At 38.1% G+C, this 24,984-nt stretch overlaps 2 protein-coding genes across 2 annotated transcripts; both read right to left on the minus strand.

The window, feature by feature from the left end:
• Positions 1-63: 63 nt before the first annotated feature.
• Positions 64-9,609, minus strand: trmt6 (tRNA methyltransferase 6). Its single transcript, XM_036581770.1, has 11 exons — positions 9,311-9,609; positions 7,745-7,875; positions 7,538-7,647; positions 7,336-7,427; positions 7,162-7,245; positions 6,804-6,928; positions 6,285-6,610; positions 2,888-2,961; positions 985-1,087; positions 795-881; positions 64-537 (listed from the first exon to the last, which is right to left on the minus strand). Exons 1-11 carry the CDS (start codon positions 9,418-9,420, stop codon positions 355-357), a joined length of 1,425 nt encoding a protein of 474 aa, XP_036437663.1. The 5' UTR covers positions 9,421-9,609; the 3' UTR covers positions 64-354.
• A 962-nt stretch (positions 9,610-10,571) lies between these two features.
• fermt1 (fermitin family member 1) lies at positions 10,572-24,504 on the minus strand. The gene is made up of 15 exons (XM_036581771.1): positions 24,173-24,504; positions 21,593-21,739; positions 20,318-20,551; positions 18,790-18,918; positions 17,338-17,527; positions 16,480-16,582; positions 15,758-15,865; positions 14,919-15,050; positions 14,731-14,780; positions 13,455-13,576; positions 13,256-13,362; positions 12,848-13,072; positions 12,501-12,625; positions 11,512-11,653; positions 10,572-11,342 (listed from the first exon to the last, which is right to left on the minus strand). The coding sequence occupies exons 2-15, from the start codon at positions 21,729-21,731 to the stop codon at positions 11,169-11,171; spliced, it is 1,980 nt and encodes a 659-aa protein (XP_036437664.1). The 5' UTR covers positions 21,732-21,739; positions 24,173-24,504; the 3' UTR covers positions 10,572-11,168.
• Between the last annotated feature and the right edge of the window lie 480 nt (positions 24,505-24,984).

A 24,984-nucleotide genomic window follows, 5' to 3' on the forward strand; every position in this document is an offset into this window, starting at 1 on the left:
CGGTCAAGTGTTTTAATCTTTGGTTTATGGCTAAACAATGAAGAAAACAGGCAGATATTTTTCCATTCGAATAGCATTTTATTGACCATGATCACACTAATGCAATTCATCAGATACTCATTAGATGACAAAGTGGAAGTTGCTTCCTAATTGGCACTTTGTGCTTATACAAAATAAAAAAGCATGATGTGAAAAGCCCTGTGCTGCTTGGTGAAAGACTGGCTCTGGGGAAACAAGGTTAAAATAACAGACTTTGTACAGTAAAGCAAAGCAACTTAGTTATATAGGATTTCTCCAAGGAGAGAGGCTAATTTGGTTTATTCATACTAAAATAAGTTAGACCGAACAGAAGGCCTAGGCAGAACTGTCACTCGTGCTCTTAATCTCATCTAGTTTGATCCTCTTTGCAGCTGGCTCGCCTGATTTTTGCTGAGCTCCTGATGTGGCAGCAGCATCAGCACTGACCGTGATTCCAGAGAGTAGATAACCTCCTCCCCCACTCATCAGCAGCACTGGATGGGTTCTATTGGGTAACACCTGGAGCCAAAAAAGTTTAGGAAACTTTAGAAAAAAAATGACAAATGTTCTCATTCAAACATAACACATTAAATGAGCAATGGCAATCTTTAGAATCCTTAGTTAAAAAAAAGGTATTTTTTTAATCATATTCACAGTTAAATAAAGATAATTTTTCTGTCCTTAAAATACAACTTAAACTGTGTGACTGTGTGTGTGTATATCAGCAATGACATAAAACGGTACTGTATCCTGAGGAAAATCATAAAGCAAATCACCTGGTAATGCCTGAGCCAGGAATCTGTCAGTCTTAGACTGACTGCTCCACCTTGCTCCCTGAGCTTTGTATAGCATTCAATTAATGGCTAGCAAAAACAAAAAGGCAAATATTACACTTCAATCATCAGGTTTTGTAATGCAGTATGTATTGACTATTTTGGAAAGTGGCAGAAACTTCATTACTAGTACCTCTCTGTATTGGCAATAAACTACAAATGGTCTAGATGGTGCCACAAACTTCAACAAGCCCAGCAGCACAGGACAGGGGTGGAAGCGGCTGGCAATCACTAACCTATAGTAAACAAACCATTCAGCAGTTAATTCATTCCGTTCAGCACTGCACGCTTTACATATTTTAAAGGTCTGGCAAACCAAGTGTTCACATAACAGAATAACAGCCAATAAATTGATAACATGAGAAGAGATAAGAGGCGTTGTTGATCTTATCATACCTCATAGAGGTGTCTAAAGTCAGCAGAATATTCCACTCTGATCATGAGTACTTTATTAAGAATAGAGAAGAGCATAGTGTTTTTTTCTACCTTTAAATGACAACCAAACACAGATAGACTTGTGGAAGCAAGGCTGAAAGGCTGCCACCAGCCTTGTTGACCTATACCGTGCCCTAAGACTGTAATCTGAGATGTTTCCAAATCTACAATGATAAACTTGTAAGGAAAGAAGGCTTACTTAGTACATGTAGCATTTATGACAACATATTTTTGAGAATGGCTTTGACAATAAGACTACGTTCACATTACCAGGCTGAAGTGGCACAAATCCAATTTTTTGCCCTAATGTGACTCAGATCTGATGTTTTCAGGGCTATCTGGACGCGCAAATCTGATCTTTTCAAATCTGACCTGAGCCACTTTCATATATGTTCCTAGATCGGATACATACGCGAATCGTGGCCATGCGACCTTAATGTGAACTCTCAGATCGGAATTCATGTGCTGTTTTACCACTGCGCGTGCGCCATCATTCAGCATTACCACGGCAACAGCACCGAACAGAAGTTAAAGCCTGTTAACCATAGAAAAGCAATACATCTCATCCTTTTTCGTCTTCGTCTTGCTCTAATAATGAACAGCTGAGAGCTTATCAGAGCTAATTATCTTCACAGTGAGGGCTCGTTCGGCCCATTAGTTTGTTTGCTGATGATGCACGACATACGCCATTCATTCGTGTGATGTTACTGAGCGGGATGTGCGCATGCGGGTCATTTCAGGACACCGGTTCGTTCACATTAATGACAGATTTGAATCACATACCTAAATGATTGTGAACCATCATGTCATAGAGATTGGATTTGGGCAAAAAATCTTATTTGAGCAATGAGGCTTGTAATGTGAACGCAGCCTAAATCTTCCAGTCTGATGATATCCTGTTGTCATTGCAAGCAGCTGCATGAGTAAAGGCGCAAGCTAAGTGCACTCGCTGTCAGTTTGCAACTCCTAGACAAGCAGCTAACTTCACTTTAAGGTTAATGAACATCATGTGATGTTTTGTTTAAAATGACTGAGTTGCAAAAGCGCTATAGGTTTATATGTTTGAAAAGTCTTTTTTTGGATTTATTAATGGCTGATTCTGTGTTTTCTGTATGTTTGGTAGCCGCTGCGTGCAAACACCATGAAAAAGGCCGCTCAGAGTTGAGATGAAAGGGGTCACTGCAAAATCAGACCAACAACCACTGGTTTAAGGAACTGTAATTCATACATGGTCAAAGATGGGAATGCGTTTTATTCAGTATTTTAGAAAAGTCAATGGAAGGGTAACCATCCAATTGCATGCTGTGACTAACTGTGACATTGTGGCACCGTGAAAACCCTAGTAGTCTGTATCACTGAAAAATGACTACAGATCCATAAAAAACGTGTTCCTGATCATGACTGGCTACAATAATTTGTAGGGCCAGAACTTCACTGTCCTCATGAACTACTGCCATACTGGCAACAATAATTCACAAATAAGGCTTTCTCCCCATCTCCACATGCCAAAATCCATCACACTGAGATATAAACCATTTCATACTGTTTTAATAAGCCAAAAGCACTGCCTGGATCTACAGGACCACAAGAGTAAAACTTACCCATCTGCATTTCGGCCCTCGAGCAGGGCAGCAGCCGCAGCAAGCCTCTTTCTCTTCTCTTCCATCCTCACTCTCTGCCAAAGAAAGAGCACCCCAGGTTAACATCAGCACTAACAATCAGAGCGCCAAATCTACTTTCCTCTATATTGCCATTTTTGCTATATTTCTCTACAATGCACAATTTCACATCAAACCCCTTTGAATGAATCTACAGAATTCCCCTTTGAAAAAGATAAGGTTCTTCTTTATTTTACCTTTTAGTGTGTGTCAGGGGGAATCAAGAGGACGGGGTCACAGCAAAAACAGAAGAACCAATGGTTTAAGGAACCCAAATTATAAATGTACACAGGAAGGGATGAAAATGGGTTTTAATCAGTATTTTGGAAAAGCCAGCAGTGAGGTAACCCCACCAAACATACAACGTGACTAACCCTGAATCTGTGACAACGTATCAACCTTATTGTAGAATAACAGTTTCATTTACAGTCTCTAAAAATGATAGATCTTCATTAATTCCTGTTACGTTTCCATTCTTTTATTCAATGAAGGGTTTGATTATGGATGAAATAGACAAAACTGATCTCACTCCTTGCCCGATGCTTCAATTATACAAGCACTGTCCCAAAGGGTATTCACCGGGGCAGGACTGTGTCCACTATACAGGCTGGAATGTTTCGTATTTGTTGTTTTTTTGTTTTTCTTTCTTTTTTTTTTTTGAACAACGAGCAGAGCTGAAGGTGATTTTATAATGACTGGAAACACTGCAGGACATTGAGAATTAAATTCTTATAAAATTAATTTCCAGAACACCAACTTGAAAAATTAACAAATCACAAGGAAGAAAATTTACATTTTTTATTCTCAATAATAATTTGTCAAATGCAAATTATAGTATATTATCTTTTTCATTGTTCATTACTATAATTTGTCACGTTACTTATCAGTTCTTTGTCTTTGTTCCTAAAGTATTTGTACTTAAATGCAGAATAAACATCTATAAATATGCTTTGGTGCCTATCTATATGAAATAAGATAATAATGGATAAAATAAAAAATACTAAAATAACATAGAACTGTAAACTTTTAAACAGCATTTGTGTACAATGTACACAATGTTGGGTCATCTCTGGAAAGGGTTGTCTTAACGTGTACTGTGGGCAGAAAAAGTACTTGGTCGGTGGAAGGAGGGGTGGCCATCCTTGGTAGCTCCTTGTTCTGTGCTTCAAACCACACATAGAAATTGTTTAACGCACCTGGGAGTGAGGCTTCACAGACACGTAAGGTCAATTTGTAGTCAGTGATGGCCTGAATGCCCTGACACATATGTCATGTTTCTCTGGTGTCTAGAAATTATCCATGGATTCTCTGTGCAAAGTTGAACTCCATGTCTCCGATAGCCCAGGACAGGTTGGATCTTGCTGTGCCAGGGGCTACCTTCTTGTCTAATCTCATGGCAGCATTCTGGGTTTTTGGCGCCCCTGCAGTCTTCCGTGGCTTCTGGTTAGCGTATGGGGAAATCTCATAATCTAAGCACTTTCGAATGTAGCCAATCACAGATGCTCTATATACCTGCAAATCAGTTGAATCATTACATTTAGCAACCTCCTTGATAATGATGCAGTCTCTGCACTCAAAACAGTCCCAGAAAGCTGAGATGGTTCCCCAACACCAGGTCCTCACCAGTTTCAGCACCGTTTTAGCATGCTTGAACAAAGGATTGTTTGCTACAATTAGCAAAACAGAGACATTGTCTGAGCAGCAGAGGTAGCGGCAGGGTGTAGCCTTATTTAGCTGTGAATGTTGGTGTAAACATGGCCCAATATGTTTACTCCATACATCGCAAAATCAACATGCCGATAGAATATAGGCAGCACTCCCTTAAGATTAGCATGAGTAAAGTCCCCAGCGACGAATAAAAAAGCAGATTACTGACAGCTCTGTGGTTCTTTCAGTGCTTCAAAAATCATTTATTTCATTGGATGAATGTAAACTTACTCAAAGCTTTAACAATGGTCCATGTTAGGCTCAAACATCATTCCTCAAATATGTCAGGCTCAGATTTCACATTCAGGTTTCACATCTTGCGATCTTACTAAATTTTGGCCTGTATTTTCTACCTTCATATTTTATTTAAATAAGTTTTATTTTATTTATTTATTTAAAATCGTGCACACTTGAGTCAGTCATGGCTGGTGTCGGCATAAGAACAACACCTAATACAGTCAAAAGTTATCCAGATACTTTTACAATGAGCGCAGAGGGGATGTGAAAGTTGTTTCCGCTAGGTAAGATAAAAAGTGATTTTGAATTCTACTTTGTTTCAAGCTTAAACTGTGACTCATTTTTACATTTCATTTCTGAAACACATGTTTGTTTTTGGCTGGAGGGATGAGCTGAACTTGAGTTCTGTGCCAAGTGCATTTGGAAACCATGCAATACTGTAAAATCTTTGTTTAATTTCCTTGAGCGCACCCAGGTTGTTTGAGACTCTTAGCTACATGCAGTACATCAAATAACGTCTGTGACATTTTTGCCATTCACAACATAAAGTACAGCGTACAGAAGCCACAGCAGGAATAACAAAGTAATGAATAGCTTTAGTAAAGCAGGGATTGCAGGGCAACAGACTTCATCATTTGAAAAAGAAAACAGATCATTATGTAAGTAAAATCTGCTCTTTAATAGTGCTGTAAAATATACCAAAGCTATTAAAAAAGCAGTTTAAAACTATTTTGTCTGGTTTTTAGTTCCTTCATCTAATTAAGAGTAATGTGGAATGCACAGCAGATGCTTACAAGCAGACATTCATCAAAAATAAATGTATTTGAAAAACTGTCTTTCTCTCTGAGAACAAACAATGACACTCATGTTAGTGCCTAAAATAGAACAAGGTTTTCATAGACGATAAATAATGCACAGTCAGTATGTACTATCAGTCTTGGTAAATCAGAGTAGGTGGCATTGATAACAGCAGTCATTTTCTCTGCGTAACCCCTCGGCAAGCCAAGCCACCTATGAACAGAATTTTGTTGGAGTGGGTTTGGTATCAAAAACTGGGCTGACTAATTGGCATAACTTTATCTGAAGTCATCCATGAGTTTAGACTAAAATTTCAGACACAATTAGGTCTAAGTCGGGGCGTCCAATCTGAACAGCAAAGGACCAGTGCGGTTGCAGGTTTTCATTCCAGCAAAGCAGAACCACAAATAATCAGTGGTTTGAAGACAGACCAATAGATTAAACAAGTAACACCAGTTGTTCTCCTGCTTGTTTGTAATAAAAAAAAAACCTGCAGCCACATCAGCCCATTGCAGATAGGAGAGGAAACCCTTAATCTAAGCAGCATAACTTTAAAATTTCAAACTTTTTATGCATATTAGAGGTTGTCCAAGCTCACCTTTTGCTCCCGCGACTTCTCCCTGTCCTCTTTCTTTTTGGCCTCGGCTGGGTCTGCGCTCACCTCCATCTTCTGTGGCTCTGAGCTGCTCTCATCACCCTCGCCCGTGGATACCTGAGAGGAGCTACACTGCTCATCCGATCTGCCGTTGCTCTGAGAGTCCATGTCTTTCTCATCGACGTTCAGTGTTCCTGACAGCAGTGCATTCACTTTACACAAAGGAAACTCATGTAGTGTGTTGTGAAAGTGTGAAGGGAAGCCAAAGCTCTCCATGCCAGCTCTGACTGGACCTCCACCTGGATACAACTGGATCACGGAGCCATGGCCTGGAAGAGAGAACAAGAATGAGAGCAGGAGACCGAAAGCAAGTAGGAGAGTTGCATTTCATATACTTTGTTATATGTAGTATAGACAGTACGGATACCTAATGTATTCACACTACGGTATCCATTTTGGTTTTATGAAGAGCACAATGAAGCATTTTTCTGGCATTATCAGTTACATGAAACATACTCATACCTCCCATTCTCTCCATAACAGAGCCGAGAACGAGACCAGCACAGGTCTCAAACACAATGATCTTACTGCCTGCATGGATGTTTCCCATGGTGAGCATCTGAGCTAAGGTGTCGTATCGCAAGTGACTGCAACAAGAACAGAATTATTATTCAGACAAAATCTGGAAAGACAGAAATAACCAAGAATTTCAAGAAATATCTCTGTAGTAATGTTATAACCTGTACTGCGCAGCACAGCTTTGTTGGGTCAAGAACAGAGTCAAGAAATTAGGTTTAAGTTTTGTTTTATTAATAAAGACAGTTGTGCCCATAAGAGCAATACCAGTAATGGAGCAGCAGCTATACAGCTGATGACATACCATACTTTTCCGGGTTCTCTGCCATGGTACATCATGGCAAGAATACGGGAGGTAGGCTTCAGTACTGTTATTTTGCTTTCATACCTGCGGACATATTATGTACTTTAAATAAATACAAATAAGGAAACTACATGTGCTGCTTATCAAGAAAGAAATGACATCAATTCTACTTACTTCTTCTTTTTCTTCTTGATGTATTTCTCCTGAGCAAATTCAGTTTTATCCCTGAATGTTGTACTGTTGTCTATAAGCTGCTGGATAATTTCCTAAAGCAGAGAGTTGAAATGAACACAATATAAATTCAAAACAACGCAAAAAAAATGTAAAACTAAATGATTATTTATCAGTATGATCACTGTTTAAGAGGAATATATACCTGGCCTTTCAATCCTTGCTCTTTCAGTGATTCAATGTCATCTCGGGTCAGTTTCTGTGATTTGCCATCATCTACAATGTGTCTGTTATCCAAGCCTGCTCCTTTAGTGTCTGTTTAGAAAGAAAGAACATCAACCATATATGGCCCATTATAATGCCACAGATTAATGGTAATGTAAAATATGTACAGGCTATATCTCTCCTTCACCTGTGGGGTCTTCTGTGTTGTTTGGTTTTCGCAAAGTCAGCTTCCCACCACCGTCCACTTCAAATGTGGAGCCATACAGCTCCCCAATGGCGTTGTCCATGAACAGCCACTGCTTCTCAAAAATTACTTTCCTGAGAAAGGAAAACAATCCAGAACGGTTATATTTATTTTACTGTACTTTTAGTCCTATACAAATGTTACATTTCACTGTAATGCAGATCATCTGGGTAGATCTAGTCCCAATTTCTATACCATGTAAGAAGTGCTCATATTGGCCTCAGCACTGACAGATGTTTATGCATAAGTATATTGGCATTGGCCCAGAACTGCCATGCTGTTGCACCCCCAGTTTTCAGAAGTCGTTTTAAGTAGGAGCACAACTGATCAGTGTTCATAGTCTTAATGTTAATAAGTCAGTGCTTTCTGTAGAGATGTTAACTTGAGAAATTTGCCAAGTGTTCACAGTGGTTGTGATAGGAACCAGACGTCTGAAGAGTTTAATGCCTCTGAAAGCTCCCTCACAGAAAGTTATCACACGAAATGGTTAGATGTATGCTGCTTGATGTCTGACACATTGTTTTATGATAGTTTTTGCTTAAAATATTATTAATCTATAAATTTGAATTCATCCAAAGAGGAGGAGGGGCAAAATAGTCCCCAAAGAAAACTTATTTTTCAGGTTTATGACTATTTTACCATCATAGAAATTACATATGATGTGTAGGCTCACTGATGGACCTGGATGGCAGATAATATGGCTCCATTAGTGCTGTAGACATTGTGCCTTCTCATTCCTATCACCACCACTGTCAAGAAATCTGAGTCTCTACAATGAACCACTTCACATCAAACCACTCTGAATGACATTTACGGCATTTGGCAGACGCTCTTATCCGACTTACAAATTTGATCATTTTACACAGGTAGGTGAAGGTAGTGTTAGGAGTCTTGCCCAAGGACTCTTATTGGTATAGTGTAGGGTGTTTACCAAGGTGGGGTTTGAACCCCAGTCTACAGCGTAGAAGGCAGAGGTGTTAGCCACTACACTATACCAACAGGGAATGACTATTTACATCTCAAGGACTGATTTATTCAGAAATCTTTAAAAAATGGTGGCATTGCCCTTTAAGTGGCGTACAGTATGTCCTTGGGTTAGATCAGGAGGTTTACAACGCCTTCTAGTTAAGCAGTTACGTGTAGCCTTGAACATGAGCATCCTCACTGAGAAATAACGTTACAACTGTTGTATTTATCATCTTCTTTGACTACCTTGATGGACATCATCATAAATCTATAGTTCGCCACAACATTCTCACATTTTAAACTAACTGGAGTCACAGACTTCGCTAGGTAGTACTACAACAGTATTCTCTTTTAAGAGATCATTCTACAAAGAAGGTAGCCAGGTTTGGTTTGGACGTTCATTAAATGCCAGAGCAAGCTAGTTAGCTTAGCTAGCTAGCAGGACTAACTAGACGAGAAAAACACAGCAAGTTAGACACCAAACTAGCTGTTTCCAGGTCAGGAATGACCTCAGGCCCTGTGCAAAACGACAACATAACTCACTTTCTTTTCTCAATCTGCACGGATTTGTAGACGTCTGCTCTCTTCAGAACTACATAGTCCCCTTCACTTATCCTGCTCTCCTCATCGCTGTCCACCGCCGGGTCCGCCATTTCTACAGCTCACAGACTGGGTGGCCTATCTGTGCGCGAATGTTTCAGCTTCAGCCGCTTTCAGTGAACGAGACAAACACCAAAAAGCCGACAGAGAGAAACGACATAAACCGGGTGTCCGTGTTTCCCCACGTGTACGCCAGCGTCTTCCCTAACCGTAGGATTACTAATCGATCCAAAGCGCCCCGCAACACAGCTAGGAAGAGTAGCTGTTCACAGATCACTGCTCAACGATCAACGACTGTGCACCGCTGTGGACATTTTTAATAAAATAAAAGTCACGGTGGATTTGCACTTTAGTAGAGCATTATTAAATCAAAAACTTACAATTTTACTCAATTATATTCAAATCGAAAAAATCTACTCCTCGCATTTTTATTTAGACATTCAAAGTATAAAGTACGAATCGCAAAAGCCAAACATTTCTCTCCATCAGTGTACTTGCTGTACATGTGAATTTATTGTTTTTATTAAACATTTAACCAGATTCGTATATCAGGATGGAAATAATACTATATATATATATATATATATATATGTATGATATATATAATATATATATATGTTAATTTACCTTTGTGCAAAGGCCATATACCACCAAACAGAAAACGCATTTAACCTACTATTTTACTTTAATATACGGGAGAATGTTAAATTACTTCTATTCAAACATATTTCGGTTCCATAATTTCACTTTTACTTGAATACAATTTTCTTTGATACAGTAGCCATATTTTCACATCAGTATCGCTTTTTAATGTACTGTTTTTCTACCCCAGTGGAAAGCTAATAAAATAATAATTAGCATAGATATGCTGTTCTGTCGATTTTCAGAGCACACAAGAACATAATAGGCTTATTCATCTCATTAATGTTTTAGTGAAAATATTTTATACTTTTCACATGTACATTTCAGTCTCACTCTAAACATGAGTTTCATATATAGCCCATGAATACAAATAGCTGAATACGAAAAGTATAGTAACAGTGACAGAGTAAGTGCCAAATACTGCTAAGAAAACTGAATTACGCAACATAAATAGTAGTACTTTCGGATATAACCATAAACAAGACTGCATCTGAAATATATTCATAATTAATCACAATTAGTTTAATATTCTACTTCAGGCCATATAAATCATGTTCTGCAATGTTTTTCGGACAGGTTTTATTAAGACACAAAGCAAACATTCATATTTGGTTGCCTTTTTGATTCTTCAGCAAACACAGAACAATGTAACAGTGTAAACTGAATTTCCCTGAAAAATGTATTACAACAAACATTATTTGAAAAAAAGTCATCCTTAAAAATGAAAGCAAAGAATGATCTCATTCGATGGAAGATCCGTTGCCATGGTCTCTGCGGTTCCCTGTGTCCTAAAGTTGGAGCACTTAGATAAATCTGAATGATTCTATTAAATGTCAGTGATATCACATCAAATGTGACCTGTCTTACTGTGAGGCTTGGGAAGAAATCTATTCTGAAGCTTGGGAAATGATCCTCAAGAGTAAGCAAATACCTATATGCATCACCAGCCTAACCATGGCATTTCATCACAGATGTCTTCTTTGTGAGCATGTGGCTCAAGCTTTTGCTGAAATTAGGTGTACCTTCCTAACAACAAAATGTAAACAAACAAGCATAAAACTGACATGATGAAAGGGCTACATTTGAACTGAAATCTGTAGGCAAACCTGAAACTGACACACAGCTGTATACTAATTCAGTTTCTCAATGGTTTGCATGGTCATTCTTGCCCCCCTGTAAGTTTGCGGAACAGTTCTTCATCTAGTGTTTCATTTTGATCTTTGGAGCGTGTTGAGAGGAAAATGTAGCCTCCAATGTATTCATGAACCACCCTACAGTCACAGCTCTGGCAGCAGAAAGCTACTGACACGTTCTGGTCAAATTCAATGGCCACCTGGAACAGAAAACATAAATAAGACAAGAGAAACAAAGCATTTCTATAAGAGATATGACAGTCTAGGCTCTTTATTATAAGTTTTGAAGCTGCTTTGGGGTACTGAAAATATTGAAAGTTCTGAAATCTGATAAAAGCCAGGAGATTTCTCATGCAGAGTTCTTCTCACCTGTCTGATCTCCCAGTTTACATTCCACTGTTTCATGTTGGAGAATCTCCACGTGGTCACCGGCAGGCGCGTGGACATATCGATACGAATTAGCCTGTTGTAAGAGATGCCCAGTATCTCATCCTTCTTGCACCCTTTGAATCTATTTGCACACAAAGCACAAGGTAGTTTAATACAAAAAGAGATTACAACAAGATTAAAGAACCATAGAGAACCATATGTCCAACACATATGTCTAACACATACATTTCTACATTTCTAAATTTAAATTTAATACTTTGTATATTTTTCTTGTAATCTTTGTACATATACATATATATCTTTATACTTTTATTGTTTATTCTATTTTATATATTGTTTGTATATTTCCTGCTGCTCTGTCTTCTGTGCTGCTGTAACACCGCAAATTTCCCCGTTGTGGGATTAATAAAGGATTATCTTATCTTATCTTATCTTATCTATTTTAGGTACAATTTTTGATCCTGAGGTCAGAATTCAGGTAAATTTTTAATAGTTTATCCTACGGACCTCTAATGATACACTACACATTAGTTTGGCTCGGATGAATAAAAGTTCTCAAATAAACCTTTTTCAAGCCTCTAACAAAATAAACCAAAAAGTCTTAATGCCTACAACCTCTAAGTGACTTTAGAAAAAAAACCTCCAGTTGTTTGAGTGTGAATGCGTGTCTCATATTAGCCTGACATGCTTAGAGTTGATTATTGACAGTGTTTTTCATGAAAGAGGAGTAAATGAGAGACGCTCTGATGAGACAGAGGGGCATCCTGATGATACAGTTTTAATTTTTTTTATATATATATATATATTTTCATATTATACTTAAATTCTTACAATCTTATTGTTCTCAAATATGAAAAAAATCATCGCATTGATCTATGCATACTAAATGGAGAGGGATAAGTTCCGGTGGTTTATTTGATGGCTGCAAGGGTAATAAGCTGTTTAGCAGAATGATAAAAAGCCCATACCTGACTATGTAGTACTTGATGCCAAACTCTGGCAGAGACTGCCATGCCTGTATGAAGCGCATTTTAGCCTCCATGAGAGTAAGCTGGGAAATGTTGTGATGAGCCTCTAAGATTCGTGTAGACAGCTGAAATCCAAAACACAGGAGAAACTCATGTCAGAATGTCCAGTCATGACAATAAATCACAGTTAGGCAACAGTTCATTTAAATATAGCCTGGAGGCTAAGTTCACAAAGGTTTTTTTTTGTTTTCTGTGCACATCTGTAATTTTCATAATCAGCTTTATAGAGTTATTTATATCATGGCTCTAATCTTGTGGCATAGCACTTCAAGATAAAGCCTTTTTACCTGTTTGTTCTTATATCTTTTGGCATATCGTGGAGACACAAAGCATTCTGCATTCATCTCCATAGACTCCACGTCAGGTGCCACCTGGCCAGGTGGGGGTGCCAAACTCTTCATCTGCAGGAAAGACTGGATGTTCTTGACCTCTGTGTTGTAGGAACTGTAGGCCATCGTCTTGCCTTTTGAAGCCAAGATGCATGCAGCTTTCCACTTGGCATACTGTGTCTCCTTTAAAAAGCAATATGAATATGTAAACAGAATGTGTGAAAGGAGATACACGGATACATTATGAAGCTGCAGAACTTCTGAAATGTTTAAATGGTGACACACATATGTATAGTTTACTGAGGCGAATGTAAAAAATCTACACAAAAGATTTAGACTGAAATCAGACCAAACTACTCAACTCACATTGTCACAGCGAATATACACTTCGTTCATTCCATCTGCAACAGGCAGCAAAAGTTTGATGCCAAACTTCTTTTCTGTCACATTGACATCTGGAACGACTTCACAGCCTGCATGATCAGTGTGGAATCAAACAACATGCATTAATATTAAACCACAGAGGAGATCGTTTAGATGCATTCTAAATGCCTGTGATGCTCACCTCGCAGATGGAGCTGTTCAATGGGCTCCCCGCTGGCAGACTCTTTGTTTTTGTAATAGGAAATGCTGGTGTCTCTGAACACAAACCAGTACTCTTTGAACGTTCGTAGTAGTCGCTTAGGCCTGCAAAGCACAGATGGTAAAAAGAGATATGTCTGTGTGCTGGAGTCATGGAAGACAGCACTTAGCTTTCCAGTAGACTTCAATAACTACACTGCCTTAAAGACGAATTCCACCTATTTTTTCTAAATTTCTGGATGATTTAATTTTTCTGTTGTAAACAAAGTCCTTCAGAGTGGTTTGATGTAAAATGCTCCATTCCATAGAAACCTTCCAAGCCAGAACTGTTTCATGGTGCTAACAGGAACCAGACAAAGCTACTTCGCAGAAAGTACTATATAAAATGGCTACAAACAGGGGTGCTGCCTTGCCTGGCCTGTGGAGCTATAGTCCTGAATATTTTTTAACCTTATAATGTTACAGAGGGGCATGTTCACCCCCTCCACAAACTCAGAGAGAGAAACATAGATTGAGAAATAGAGAGTTATATATATGTACATATAAACTATTAACTTGACTATTAAGTTCAGTCAACATCAAATAGTAAATTAAAAGAGTTATCATGTGTCTTTATTTCTGTTACCTTATTATTTGAAGTAAAATAACATTCAAATTTTAAAAGAGTTATTTATTAACTCTATAGTTATTTACTTTTTTAAAATCCAAAGTAGTTTTTACAGTGTACATAAAAATGAGCCCCAGATCTTTACATGGCCAGCAAACACCCCTGGCCACAAATATGTCATTGTTTACCACTGTTGTGAGTCTAAAGTGCTTACCAAGGTTTCTAAGTTTTGGTCTAAAATGTAAAAATGTATTCATAACAGAAGTACAGCCCCCAAAGAAAACTTACTTACTACTATTTTACTAATATCAACATTATATGTAAAAACTCAGAAGACACATAAAGGTTCACTGGTCATTCTGTAAGGTAAATAAAATGGCAAGATTTACACTTTGGACACTATGACCCCTGGTTCCTTTCACCAGCACTGTCAAGAAATCTAGTCAATAAGTTTCTCTACAACACCATTTCACATCAAACCACTGAATGACTTTCTTTAAATCTTTGCAATTAAATTATGTACAATTTTTGAAAAAAATCAGTGGAATTCCCATTTTATTCCCAATTCCCTAATTCCAAAAAGCTAAGAATTCCAAGTGCTAATAAATGGCCAGGGATAAACCTATCTTAAAAACATCGCAATGTAGCTCACCTATACAGTTTGAGAGTGTCTTCCAACTTTGGAATGTCTGTGATATCTTCCTGAGGGCACAAATAGATGGCATACAATTTAACTATGTATTGAGTAGCTGTAAATGATATCATATTCAAGATACAAAAACCATAAAGAGCAATTATTACCACTGAACACTGAGTGAAATCATTAAACCTGATGCATACCAGAATCCTGTCCGTGCTCCTTCCTTCTAGTGTTGTCTCTAAATGCGAGAGAGCTGCCTCCACTTCATCGATTTCAGGTTCGTCCGAAAGGTCCACAGGTTTGGTGGACATGGTCAGTTTGCATATGTGATACTAAGAGAAGGGCAGATATTGCAGATTTTATTTAAAAAGGTAATTTTGGACCATTTCTACTGGCTCATACGTCATGAAATGTTCACGCAACACAAGGGCAGCTAGTAGTTTCAAATGGTGAAATACGAAGACAAAAAATGAACGAAAGGCTATGAGCCTTTGTTATAATAGTGACGCTTTTGGCTTTCTCAGCTGCTTAATGCTCTTGTTTAAAGCCATAAAAATCATAAAATATTAGGAAACTAAGTTAACAAAAAAGGTAGAACAAAGACAAAGGAAAAATGGGAAAAAGAAAACCATGGGATTTCAGATTTTATCTACAGTATATTACTGCTCCCCTCCTGAGCCAGTCTTAGGAATCCTGCTCTATCTGGCCGTAGAAATCTCTCCTGCTTATTCTCTTTGTTGTGACATGCTCCATCACATTCCACAGTCGAGAGCAGTCTTCTCAGCCCTATGAAAAGTCTGAGCCTGCAGCAACACAAAGCGCTGTGTGTCTTATCTCACCATTTACTGTGAGATAAAGAAAAGCCAATACAATACCTCACTACCTCATATAAGCACACAAAATGTATGGTACAGAAAATCTGTACTCACTGGATAAATATTGGCCTTAGTGTTATGAATGAAATGCGCACCCCTTCGTGATGACATATGTTAGAGCTTTCAATCTCATCTGGTCATCCATAAGAGTGGCAGTACTGTACCTGCAGGGAGGCAAACATCAGCATCTCTTCCTCAGTGCACTCAATCTCCTCCAGCAGAATGGCCCAGCGTGCCTGTTCATACAGCTGTGTAATCCTTACTGCATCATACTGCAGAAGAGACAGCGTATAGTGTATTAGCACACTCTCCTGTAGTCACAGTTATCTGTTAACTTCTGTTTGCTAACAAAACTGTTTAATATAAAAGCTCTTCCTCTTTTAAAAGTAACATATCAGTGTTTTTCAACTTGATCTCCATCTGTTGCACCTGTAGAGTACAGTCAGTTACCATGAAGAATAATTTTGACCCATTTTCCCACACTAAAATAACAACAGAAAACCTGCTGACCCAAAATAGTCTTTTAATAGATGTTACTGGGTAGTTACTGAATTCTGTCCTGAAAAGTAACTGGAACTGTGTCTTTACTGTGTTGCTCCAGTGTTTGATAATTGGGTCAAACCTTATGAGAACAGCTCTCATTCCCAGACTTGCATTGTTAGAGTGTAATGGTTGTAGATTTGAATGTACATTATATAATTGTCCAGTGGCTTCTACCGTAAATGAGTTTTAACTCAGTGAGTTTTCCGTTATTCTCTAAGTACAAAAAACACTTATCCATGGTAAGCAATGGAGCAATATAGATGTGACAGATCAAGATTAAGTTGAAAAACAGCACTATCATTCTAGAATTATAATTGTACATAAAATGTTAAAGATATCTTACCTTTGGATTGAGATCAAAGAAACAGTGGTACTTGAATCGCAGTAAAAGTTTGTCATTCTCCTGGACACCCTGCTCCATCAGAGAGCTTGAGGAGTCCAGCCACCTGTCAAATACATTTATTTTTATAAGGAAATCTCAGCAGGCATTTTCAGGTTGTCTTATAGTTACTAGGGCTGTCACGGTCGTTACATTTTAGATGACGGTTACTTGTCATATAAAACAAAAACCACATAATTGTTTTTTCTTCTTCATTATTTGCAACTATTAGAATACAAGATTAAAGTGGCCAAAGTGGCTGAACAGCCACCTTACATGCTAGCTGTGTGTACTTACTAGTTAACACTGACTGCACCATCAAATCAATACTGCACACACTCACACAAACATCTACAATTGCAAAGAATTATGTGGAGCCAATCAAAAAAAAAAACACACTCTGCTAAATGCTATACATGCTAAAACTGTTAGAATCAGCTACATAGCTAGCAAAAAAACAAACATTAATCAGCACCTTCTAAACATGTTAGATCACAAAGTTAGAGTTTTTTTTAGCTTTTTTTCATAAGTCTTACAATGTCTCAATAAATACATTTACTGATTTCTTTTATTTACATTTATTTGCCTCAATCCACCACACTCAAATTCATATTCTATTTGTTGCAACATGACAAGCCTAGTAGTTGCAGTAATTCATGCAGGTATTTATGAATAGTAATACTAATATGTTTATTATATGGTCATTGTAATAAATCATTAATAAAACATTAGTTCTTATTTCACATTTTCACATTTGAACACTAAACAGCTAACTGTGTTGCACTCTCTCTCTGAATCACTCAGTTCTTATGAAACTCTCACCCTGCATTGATAACAGCTTTATCTTCCATGCTGAGAGGCTGGTACATCTTGGCCAACTCCTCTGCAGGCACGTTGGGCTGGCTGGAAGTCAGAGGGTTATCCCCGAACCACAGGCTGGTGGCTGAGGCTGGGGTTCCGTTCTCAGGGTCATAGGTCGCAGTCATGGTTTTACTGTAGAGACTGTTTCCAGCTACAGAGAGTCAAAATGAAGAATAGTCATTTGAAATGACCATGTCCCACAATTCATTAACATAAACACTGTGATTATTACAACCAGCTTTTCTTGCATACATGTATTGAAATGCCACAGTTTAGGCATGTGGTGTATCACAGCTGTGTAATGTAGGCCCAAACGTAGGTCCCAGAGCAGGTCATTAAGCTGGTGACTGTATCTCCTTCCTCAGGATCAGAAGCAAATGTCTATTCTACATAAAGTATGTGTGTAACTATTCACAAAATCACAAAATTGAAATGGCTTAAATTGTGCCGTAATATATTTTATATTTCAGTTTATTACAGCATTCAAAATTATTACATTTTGTGTCCCAATCTACTGCTCTAGCCACAGGCTAACATGCTAGTCATGATACAGTGAGTGAACAAGGATATAATACAATATGCTGCTATACAATTCGATACAATACAATATGCTGTATTGTTGCAGCCCTAATGACTGTGTATGCTAGAGCATAACAACACTACATTATTATTATTAGACAGTTACAGTTTACTAGTGTGTCAGAAGTAGAAAAGAGTGGCAAAAAAACTGGTAATAATCTACAATATACCATCTCATCTGTTTAACATGGCAACATGGAGATGTATGACATTCACTGTAATTCATCTTTACTCATGATGGCATACAAAGCCATCTTAAGCTCAAACCTCAGTGGTTTGTGCTTTACCTTGCACCAGGGCAGTGACTCAAAACAACCATGAGGTTTTGCCACCTGATCTGAACCCAACTGAAATTGCAAGTGATGCATTTCACTCCCTGAAGACAAGACTGAAGCCAAAAAAGCCCCAACACAAGCAGAAACTGAAAGTGTTCACAATACAAGCATAGCAGAGCATAACTAGAATAATAGCCAGCGTCTAAGGACGTGTAATGACTTCACACAGTCATTAAATGCAAAGGATTTGCAACCATGCCCTAAACATGAGAGTTTTGTGTAAAATTATGACCATTTCTGCGGTTTCTATTGGCGTCCTGAAAGTACAAGGGCTACAAGAGCTGCAATCCAATAATGTTCTCCTAATACAGATGTAAATACACTTAAATTAAACCTGACATTCTGACTAACAGTCAGTGTTTAATTTTTATCCAGTGCAGTGGAGGAGAGACAAAATGCAACAAAAAATCAGTCACTGTCCAATTACTTGAGAGGTGCACTGCATACCAAGCAGGAATTAAAGCTGTAGAAATTGGTTATTTTAATCTTGGTACATTACCCACGCCACTGATACTGTCCATGTCAATTATGTCATCTTCAGCTTGCCCTTTTCCTTTGTCTTTTTTCTTTTTCTTTTTTGGATCATCCGGTGGTTTCAGCAGGGACAACTCCTCAGATCTTCTTATGTCTAGGAGGAATCATTCAATTTATACAGCATATGAATTTAACTCTTTAATTCAATACACAATGCACTATTTAGCAGATTTAACCAAAACATTTCTTAAAGCGCAGTGGTTCACAATCCTGAACATTTTACTGCTAACACAGCAGCTTCACGATGGGCTTGATAATTAGCAGGTTAGTTGGAGAAGGTGTGTGAGAGCAGGGAAAATACCAAAGTGTGCAAGACAGGGGTACTTCAGGACAAGAGCTGGGAACCACCATAATTCAATGTTTCAAAAATAAATTAGCTGAGATAACAAGTTCCTACTAGGCCTGTCACAATCATGGAATTTTAGCAGACGTTTAACTGCCAATGATTGCAAATGTGATTCACCATTTAACTGTCTTTCTTATTTACTGTATGCAAATGTTATAGTCCAGTTGTAAAGTGGCCCAATTGGCTCATTAGTTTTCTTACTTCTTAGCTTCCAACTGACGACAGACACAGCTTGGGCTCAAATAAACAAACGTTACACACCACTGCCCTCTAAACATGTTACAGCACGGTCAGTGTTAGTTTGTTCTCTTTCATTCTGTTGTTTCCCATATGACCCTGTTTGTTGTGACGTAAACATATTATTGTGAAATCTAACAAGTGTGGAAAATAACTGCAGCCAGCTTAAATAATTGTGATCAGCTCAAATAACTGCAATCAGGCAATTATGTAATAATTGTGGCAGACTCCCCTGCACTGCACTCAGCACTACAAGAAAAAAAAAATCAAATTAATTAATTAATTTCATTAACATTTTATTTTCAGCCTAACCGTGGATGAACAAACAAATCTAAGTTGGTTTAACAAATTAACCTTGATAAATTTAAGAAAACTCAAAAATCCTAAAAGGGCCTCTATCTCTGAAAACTACATCTTCCTAATTATTTCTTAAATAAAACAGTTTGATGTAGTACTTAAATACTGTTAACATTTCAAAACACATCATTCACTTCCCAGTCCATACAGTGCACATATGGAAGCTAAGCTGCAAAAACTATTTTTAATTCCTTGTCACAAAAAAATAACTAACGTACATATATTTCTGAATGAGGCACAATACAGGGCAGCCAAACAGAACAGAGGTCATTTACATATATTGTTCTTAATGGCACAGTAACAACAACAGCCTGTTCAACTCTGAGAGATAAAGAGGGGTTGGAAAAAGGGTCATGTAAAAATGAATTATGACTGATGTTTCATATATAAACATTTCTACCGAATCTCAAGAAAAAAATAAGAAAAATGTACGATATGGGCCCTTTAATGCATCACCTTGCCTTGATATTTTGAGTTCTGTAAATAATTTCTACAGTGCACCAAAGCAATACTGACAGTAAAATCAGACCATATGGGATATTCCCACACTTACTGAGCGCTTTGCAAATTTCTTCTACGGCCTTGAAGACCACTGATGAGAAGCTGATGGTCAGTTTGATGGTCTTCATGTTGGGCAGCTGCAGACACAGTGGCTTATGCTGGGGAGTGAAGCGCAGGTCAGCGTCTGCCTGCACTCCATATTTATCCAGCGTCCAGTGGTTTTTCAGCAGCCAGCAGTTCTTCTGTTCCCACCACAGGGCATGATCTGACCAGTTCTGAGGGGCCTCTGTCACAGCAAAAAGCAGTTTCAGTTTGATTTGTGTTTTATTTATATTTTACCGCTGGATCACACTGAATACAGGCAGTTAATGTTTGGTCTATCATGGATGGTCACAGCGTTGTACAATAAAGAATGACACCACATGTCTTGCAATAATTTCATGTCTAAATTTCATTATGCAATATTTATTTACAATATTTATGGATAACTGTTTTCAATCATCGGATGCACAACTTAGATAAATCATCAACCTCATAAATAAGGTGCTAGATTAAAAGGTGTGGCACAATGATGATTCTGATGAAGTTATTAAATCATATCATCATATCACAGCACAGACTGATGAGTCTTCCTTTAGTCACATCTCTCAACCTTCCCAAAGGAAGTGCCAACTCATTCAGCAATCAGCTCTGAAACTCTAAAAACAATCCACCTTATTGAACAGTACTGCCAATTAGAAATGCATATAATCCATCTGAGAATTTATGTAATAAATACATTTATGCTGCAAATTGTATTAAAGTTTAGGTAACATTTCTATAAAGACACTCAATGGACATTCAACATGTTTTGTTGCTTTTAATTTCCACATAATGTTTGGTTTTTACCCCTCTGAGCTGTTCTCTCAGGCTGGCTCATGAGGTGAACTTCAGACCTTGTGGCTGCAAATAATACTACGGTGGAAGAACAATGGCAGAGAGCCAGGGGCAATTGAAAGGAATGCAAGGCAAACATGGGCGCACCCAAGTGTTTAAGTGAGACGTTTAGCCTTTAGAAACAGCTCTACCAAGGTGAGCCGTGTCAGAACCTCAAAAATGATTTCTGTATTCTTCACTGATGTCAGTGTGAACAACGGTAGAGGCCATGGCTTTATTTTCTTCTGTTTTGGCTGTTTGTTTGACTCCTGGCATTTTGAAATGACTTAAACCTTCAGTCAGTGAATCACTCTTTGTTGTCTGTATGATGTAATAGCTTTTGGACAGTATATGAAGGAGGAGCCTTGATCTGTAGAGAACCCTCAGGCAAAAAGAAGATAAAAGCACTCACTAATCTTCTCCACGAGTTTGAGCATGAGTCCTCCAACGTGAAGGTCTCCCTTAACCCGAATTTTAAACTTCATGGTCTCTTCTCCTTCCTGCTGGTCTACTTGGACTGACAGCTCCCACGTGTGCTCAGTAGCAGCCATGGCTTCACCTATATCAACAGAATAAAAGGGCAGTTCAACACTGTGGCAATGCATTCCTTTCTCAGCCTACCCATAGTTGAACCCTGAGATCAGTGTCATTTTTCTCTCTTCATGCAGATTTCACCCTAAAGCAACCACAAGATGCTTAAGCTGTGTAAACCATCTCAGATTACAAATGAAGCAATACAGAGGCAGTAGACAAACTGAAAGAAGCCCATTGAACTTATCAGTATGATCAGAATGCTCCTTCATAGTTCTAAAATTATTTTCAAAGATCTCAAAAATCATGAAGCAAAGAAAACTATAGAACTATGCATTTATAAAATGTATTTGCAACATATGGTTTAATGTTATTTACTAAAATGGTAATGTTTTTGGGGGTTTGAGAAAAAATATACAGCATAAAATTCTTTTAGGTTTAAAAAAATGCACTGAGACCTGTAAGAAGAAGTAGTCATATTTATGATTTAAGCATGAATACTTTTAATGTGTATTAAGCTCATTGCTATGTTAATTCATAGCTAATACAGTAACATTACAAACCAAGAGATTAAGTTATTTCTTTCTAGTGAGACCAAGGCCTCTGTCAACAGAGCCACTGTTACAAACGGTTAGACAGTGTAGTGGATACCACAGTTGGTCTGGACATGGTAGAAAGGGATTCAATTCCACTGCTGAGTCATTAAAACACTGCTATAAAATATCTATAAGAGAAACTGATCAAGACTCCTGACATTGCACTCTCCTGCAACTGTAAACTGCTCTGAGTAAGAGCATCTGTTCAATATGTAAAGACAAATCCTTCTGTTAAATGCTGTTTGTCTTCTTCACAAATAAATGAACCTGTTAAATATGTGAATATAAGGACAAAGATTTTTTGGATATTGGTTTACTTCACAGTTCTGTTTCACTTCAATAAAAAGATAAAACAATGATAAAACAATGTTTTCGTTTGGTGGAATGATGTGCAGACAAAACTAGTTATCACAACACATCGCAATATGCCATTTACTTAGTGTAAATCACAAATCTTTATTTCAGAAATATTTTAGAATCATAAAGATTTATTATGATTTATTGTGATAACATCGCATCAGGGGGCACTTAAAGATCCCCACCCCAAAGTTTTATTACCATGTGTCACCTAGGTATTTTCATTTGTGTTCATATACATATCATGCATGAGAGATGGTAGTGTCTTGGAAATGGTAGACGAATACACTTTTTTCTGTTTGTGGAACAGCGACAACAGTGTTTTCAAATCACAACTGGTCCTCCTGTATTGCAGTTTTACATTTTCCTGCTCTAACGCACACAATTCGTCACATTCATGAGTGATCAAGCCCTTCATGAGCTGAATCAGGCATGTTAGAACATGGAAAACCCAAAACTACACAGCGCAGGGCCAGGGTTGGGAAACGCTGGCTTAGACACTCATTAATTAGGAAATTTTACAATAAAGGAGATCAAAAAGACAGAGAATTAGACTTTACTGTCTGAGAAGTAGCTATAGGAGGTGGCTGGTGGTCAAAAAAGAAGATTACAACCCCATCCCTGACATTCCTGACAAGCAGAGACATGACCAAGAGCAGAGAATACAAATACATGAACCAGGTATGCTCTCTTCTCATGTGATTTGGTTCAGATTCGGAAACAACAAAGCACCAAAGAACATGAGAGACGAAGGCCTGAGTTTTATAGATGAGTTAACACTGCAGAGGTTTTTTTTCTTCCTCATCCTACCTTATCAAAACTCCCACTGTTGTGTGGCTCATACTAGCCCACAAGAACTGGGTTATGTATACAAAGATAACTGAACTGAAACCTCTATAGGATTTGCTATAGTTTACACATAACTGACAACACCACAGTTTTGGTAAAGCACTCTCACCTATTCTGACATCTTATCTATTCTGTAGCCACGGGGTACAACTACAGTTTGAGCCAGTAAATACTGCCTTCAGGGATAAATAAAAGGAAACTCCCTTACTGCGACGCATTCACCCTCAGCAAACAGGTATATCACTTCACAGGGTAAAAGATTTAAGTCTGTTATAATTTAGCACATATAAGCCCAACAAACCCGCCTGAAAAGGGCAACAAACGGGGTATTTTCATAATGGAATTACAAGCGTTATTAAAGATAATGTTGAGGCCAACAAAAACCTTTAATGTATTACTAAAGTTAAAACTTCTTGCTTTGACTAAATTGAGACACCAGTAACCTGATGTAAACGGACGCTTTTCGGGGTCTTCAGTCGCCTCACTGAGCCACACTGAGCTCCAACTCTGGAGTCTACATTTCAAACGCAGGCGAACTCAAGAGGTGAAGGGCGCTTCAGAAAACGGACAAAGATGTCGACTATAATGTCGGATTTCCCAAAAAAAACGTATAAAAATGGACCTAAAATCAAATGTATCAAATATTAAAATTTACTTACCGGAGGACGTTCAACCTTCTCCGCCACAAGCTCCGTTTTCTTGTCCAGTTTACAAAGATTACAGCAGAGCCGCGGTGGAGGTATGCAGACAAGAACCCGCCCAGTCAGGTAGGCCACGCTGAGGAAGTGACTAACGGCTGGAGTAGCAGGGGACCCGTACTGACTCACTGCTAGTCAAACAGTCAGCTTTCAGACACTGTTTGTCATCGAGTCTCAGCTCAGAAAGATGGTCTGATATGAAGTACTTTAAACACCTAACTGTTACTTAAGTTAAACGTAGACACACATGTTGTGTCCTGTTAGCATGGGCACTGTTAGCTAGCTAACTTAAGATATGATGTAACGGTATCGCTATCGGACCTATATCAGTAGAAAATGCTGAGCCAGATATCGAGTCCTGTAACAAATCTCTGCTGAAACAGCACACACTCACATTATGTGATGTTAAATGTGAATTTCTTTCTGTAGGGGAGAGTTTGAGTAGTTTGAGCATGGTAGCCCACTGTTAGATGCTCACCTTAAGAGAAGTGAAACTGAAGTTGAGAAATATGTAAGTGGTATTATCAGTATTAGTACTGATATGCTAACTTAAGATACTTCCTTCTGAATTTAACCGGCCATGCTAACGTTAGCTAAGGTAATCGTAGCAGACTTTGATACTGAGGTAGGTTAACACTTATTTTTTCATTTTATTGTTTGTTGAAATGTGGAGCCAAAGAATTGGAAAAAAAGTGTCAGTATTGGTATTGAAAGGAAAAGAAAAAAGTGTAACCATGCTATCTTTACAGCATGAGTTAATCAAGTTTTGCCAC

The sequence above is a fragment of the Colossoma macropomum genome, unplaced genomic scaffold, assembly GCF_904425465.1.
Source record: "Colossoma macropomum unplaced genomic scaffold, Colossoma_macropomum, whole genome shotgun sequence".
Classification (NCBI taxonomy): Eukaryota; Metazoa; Chordata; class Actinopteri; order Characiformes; family Serrasalmidae; genus Colossoma; species Colossoma macropomum.

Excerpts from the sequence above, each read along its gene's own strand:
- trmt6 (XM_036581770.1), bottom strand. The coding sequence starts at position 9,420 with ATGGCGGACCCGGCGGTGGACAGCGATGAGGAGAGCAGGATAAGTGAA. Across the intron at positions 7,648-7,744 it reads CAACACAGAAGACCCCACAG|ACACTAAAGGAGCAGGCTTG; the intron begins GTGAAGGAGAGA and ends CTTTCTAAACAG. Across the intron at positions 2,962-6,284 it reads AGAAGTCGCGGGAGCAAAAG|AGAGTGAGGATGGAAGAGAA; the intron begins GTGAGCTTGGAC and ends TTTCTTTGGCAG.
- fermt1 (XM_036581771.1), bottom strand. The coding sequence starts at position 21,731 with ATGGCTGCTACTGAGCACACGTGGGAGCTGTCAGTCCAAGTAGACCAG. Across the intron at positions 17,528-18,789 it reads GGACAGTATCAGTGGCGTGG|CTGGAAACAGTCTCTACAGT; the intron begins GTAATGTACCAA and ends GACTCTCTGTAG. Across the intron at positions 14,781-14,918 it reads GGAGCACGGACAGGATTCTG|GAAGATATCACAGACATTCC; the intron begins GTATGCATCAGG and ends TTGTGCCCTCAG.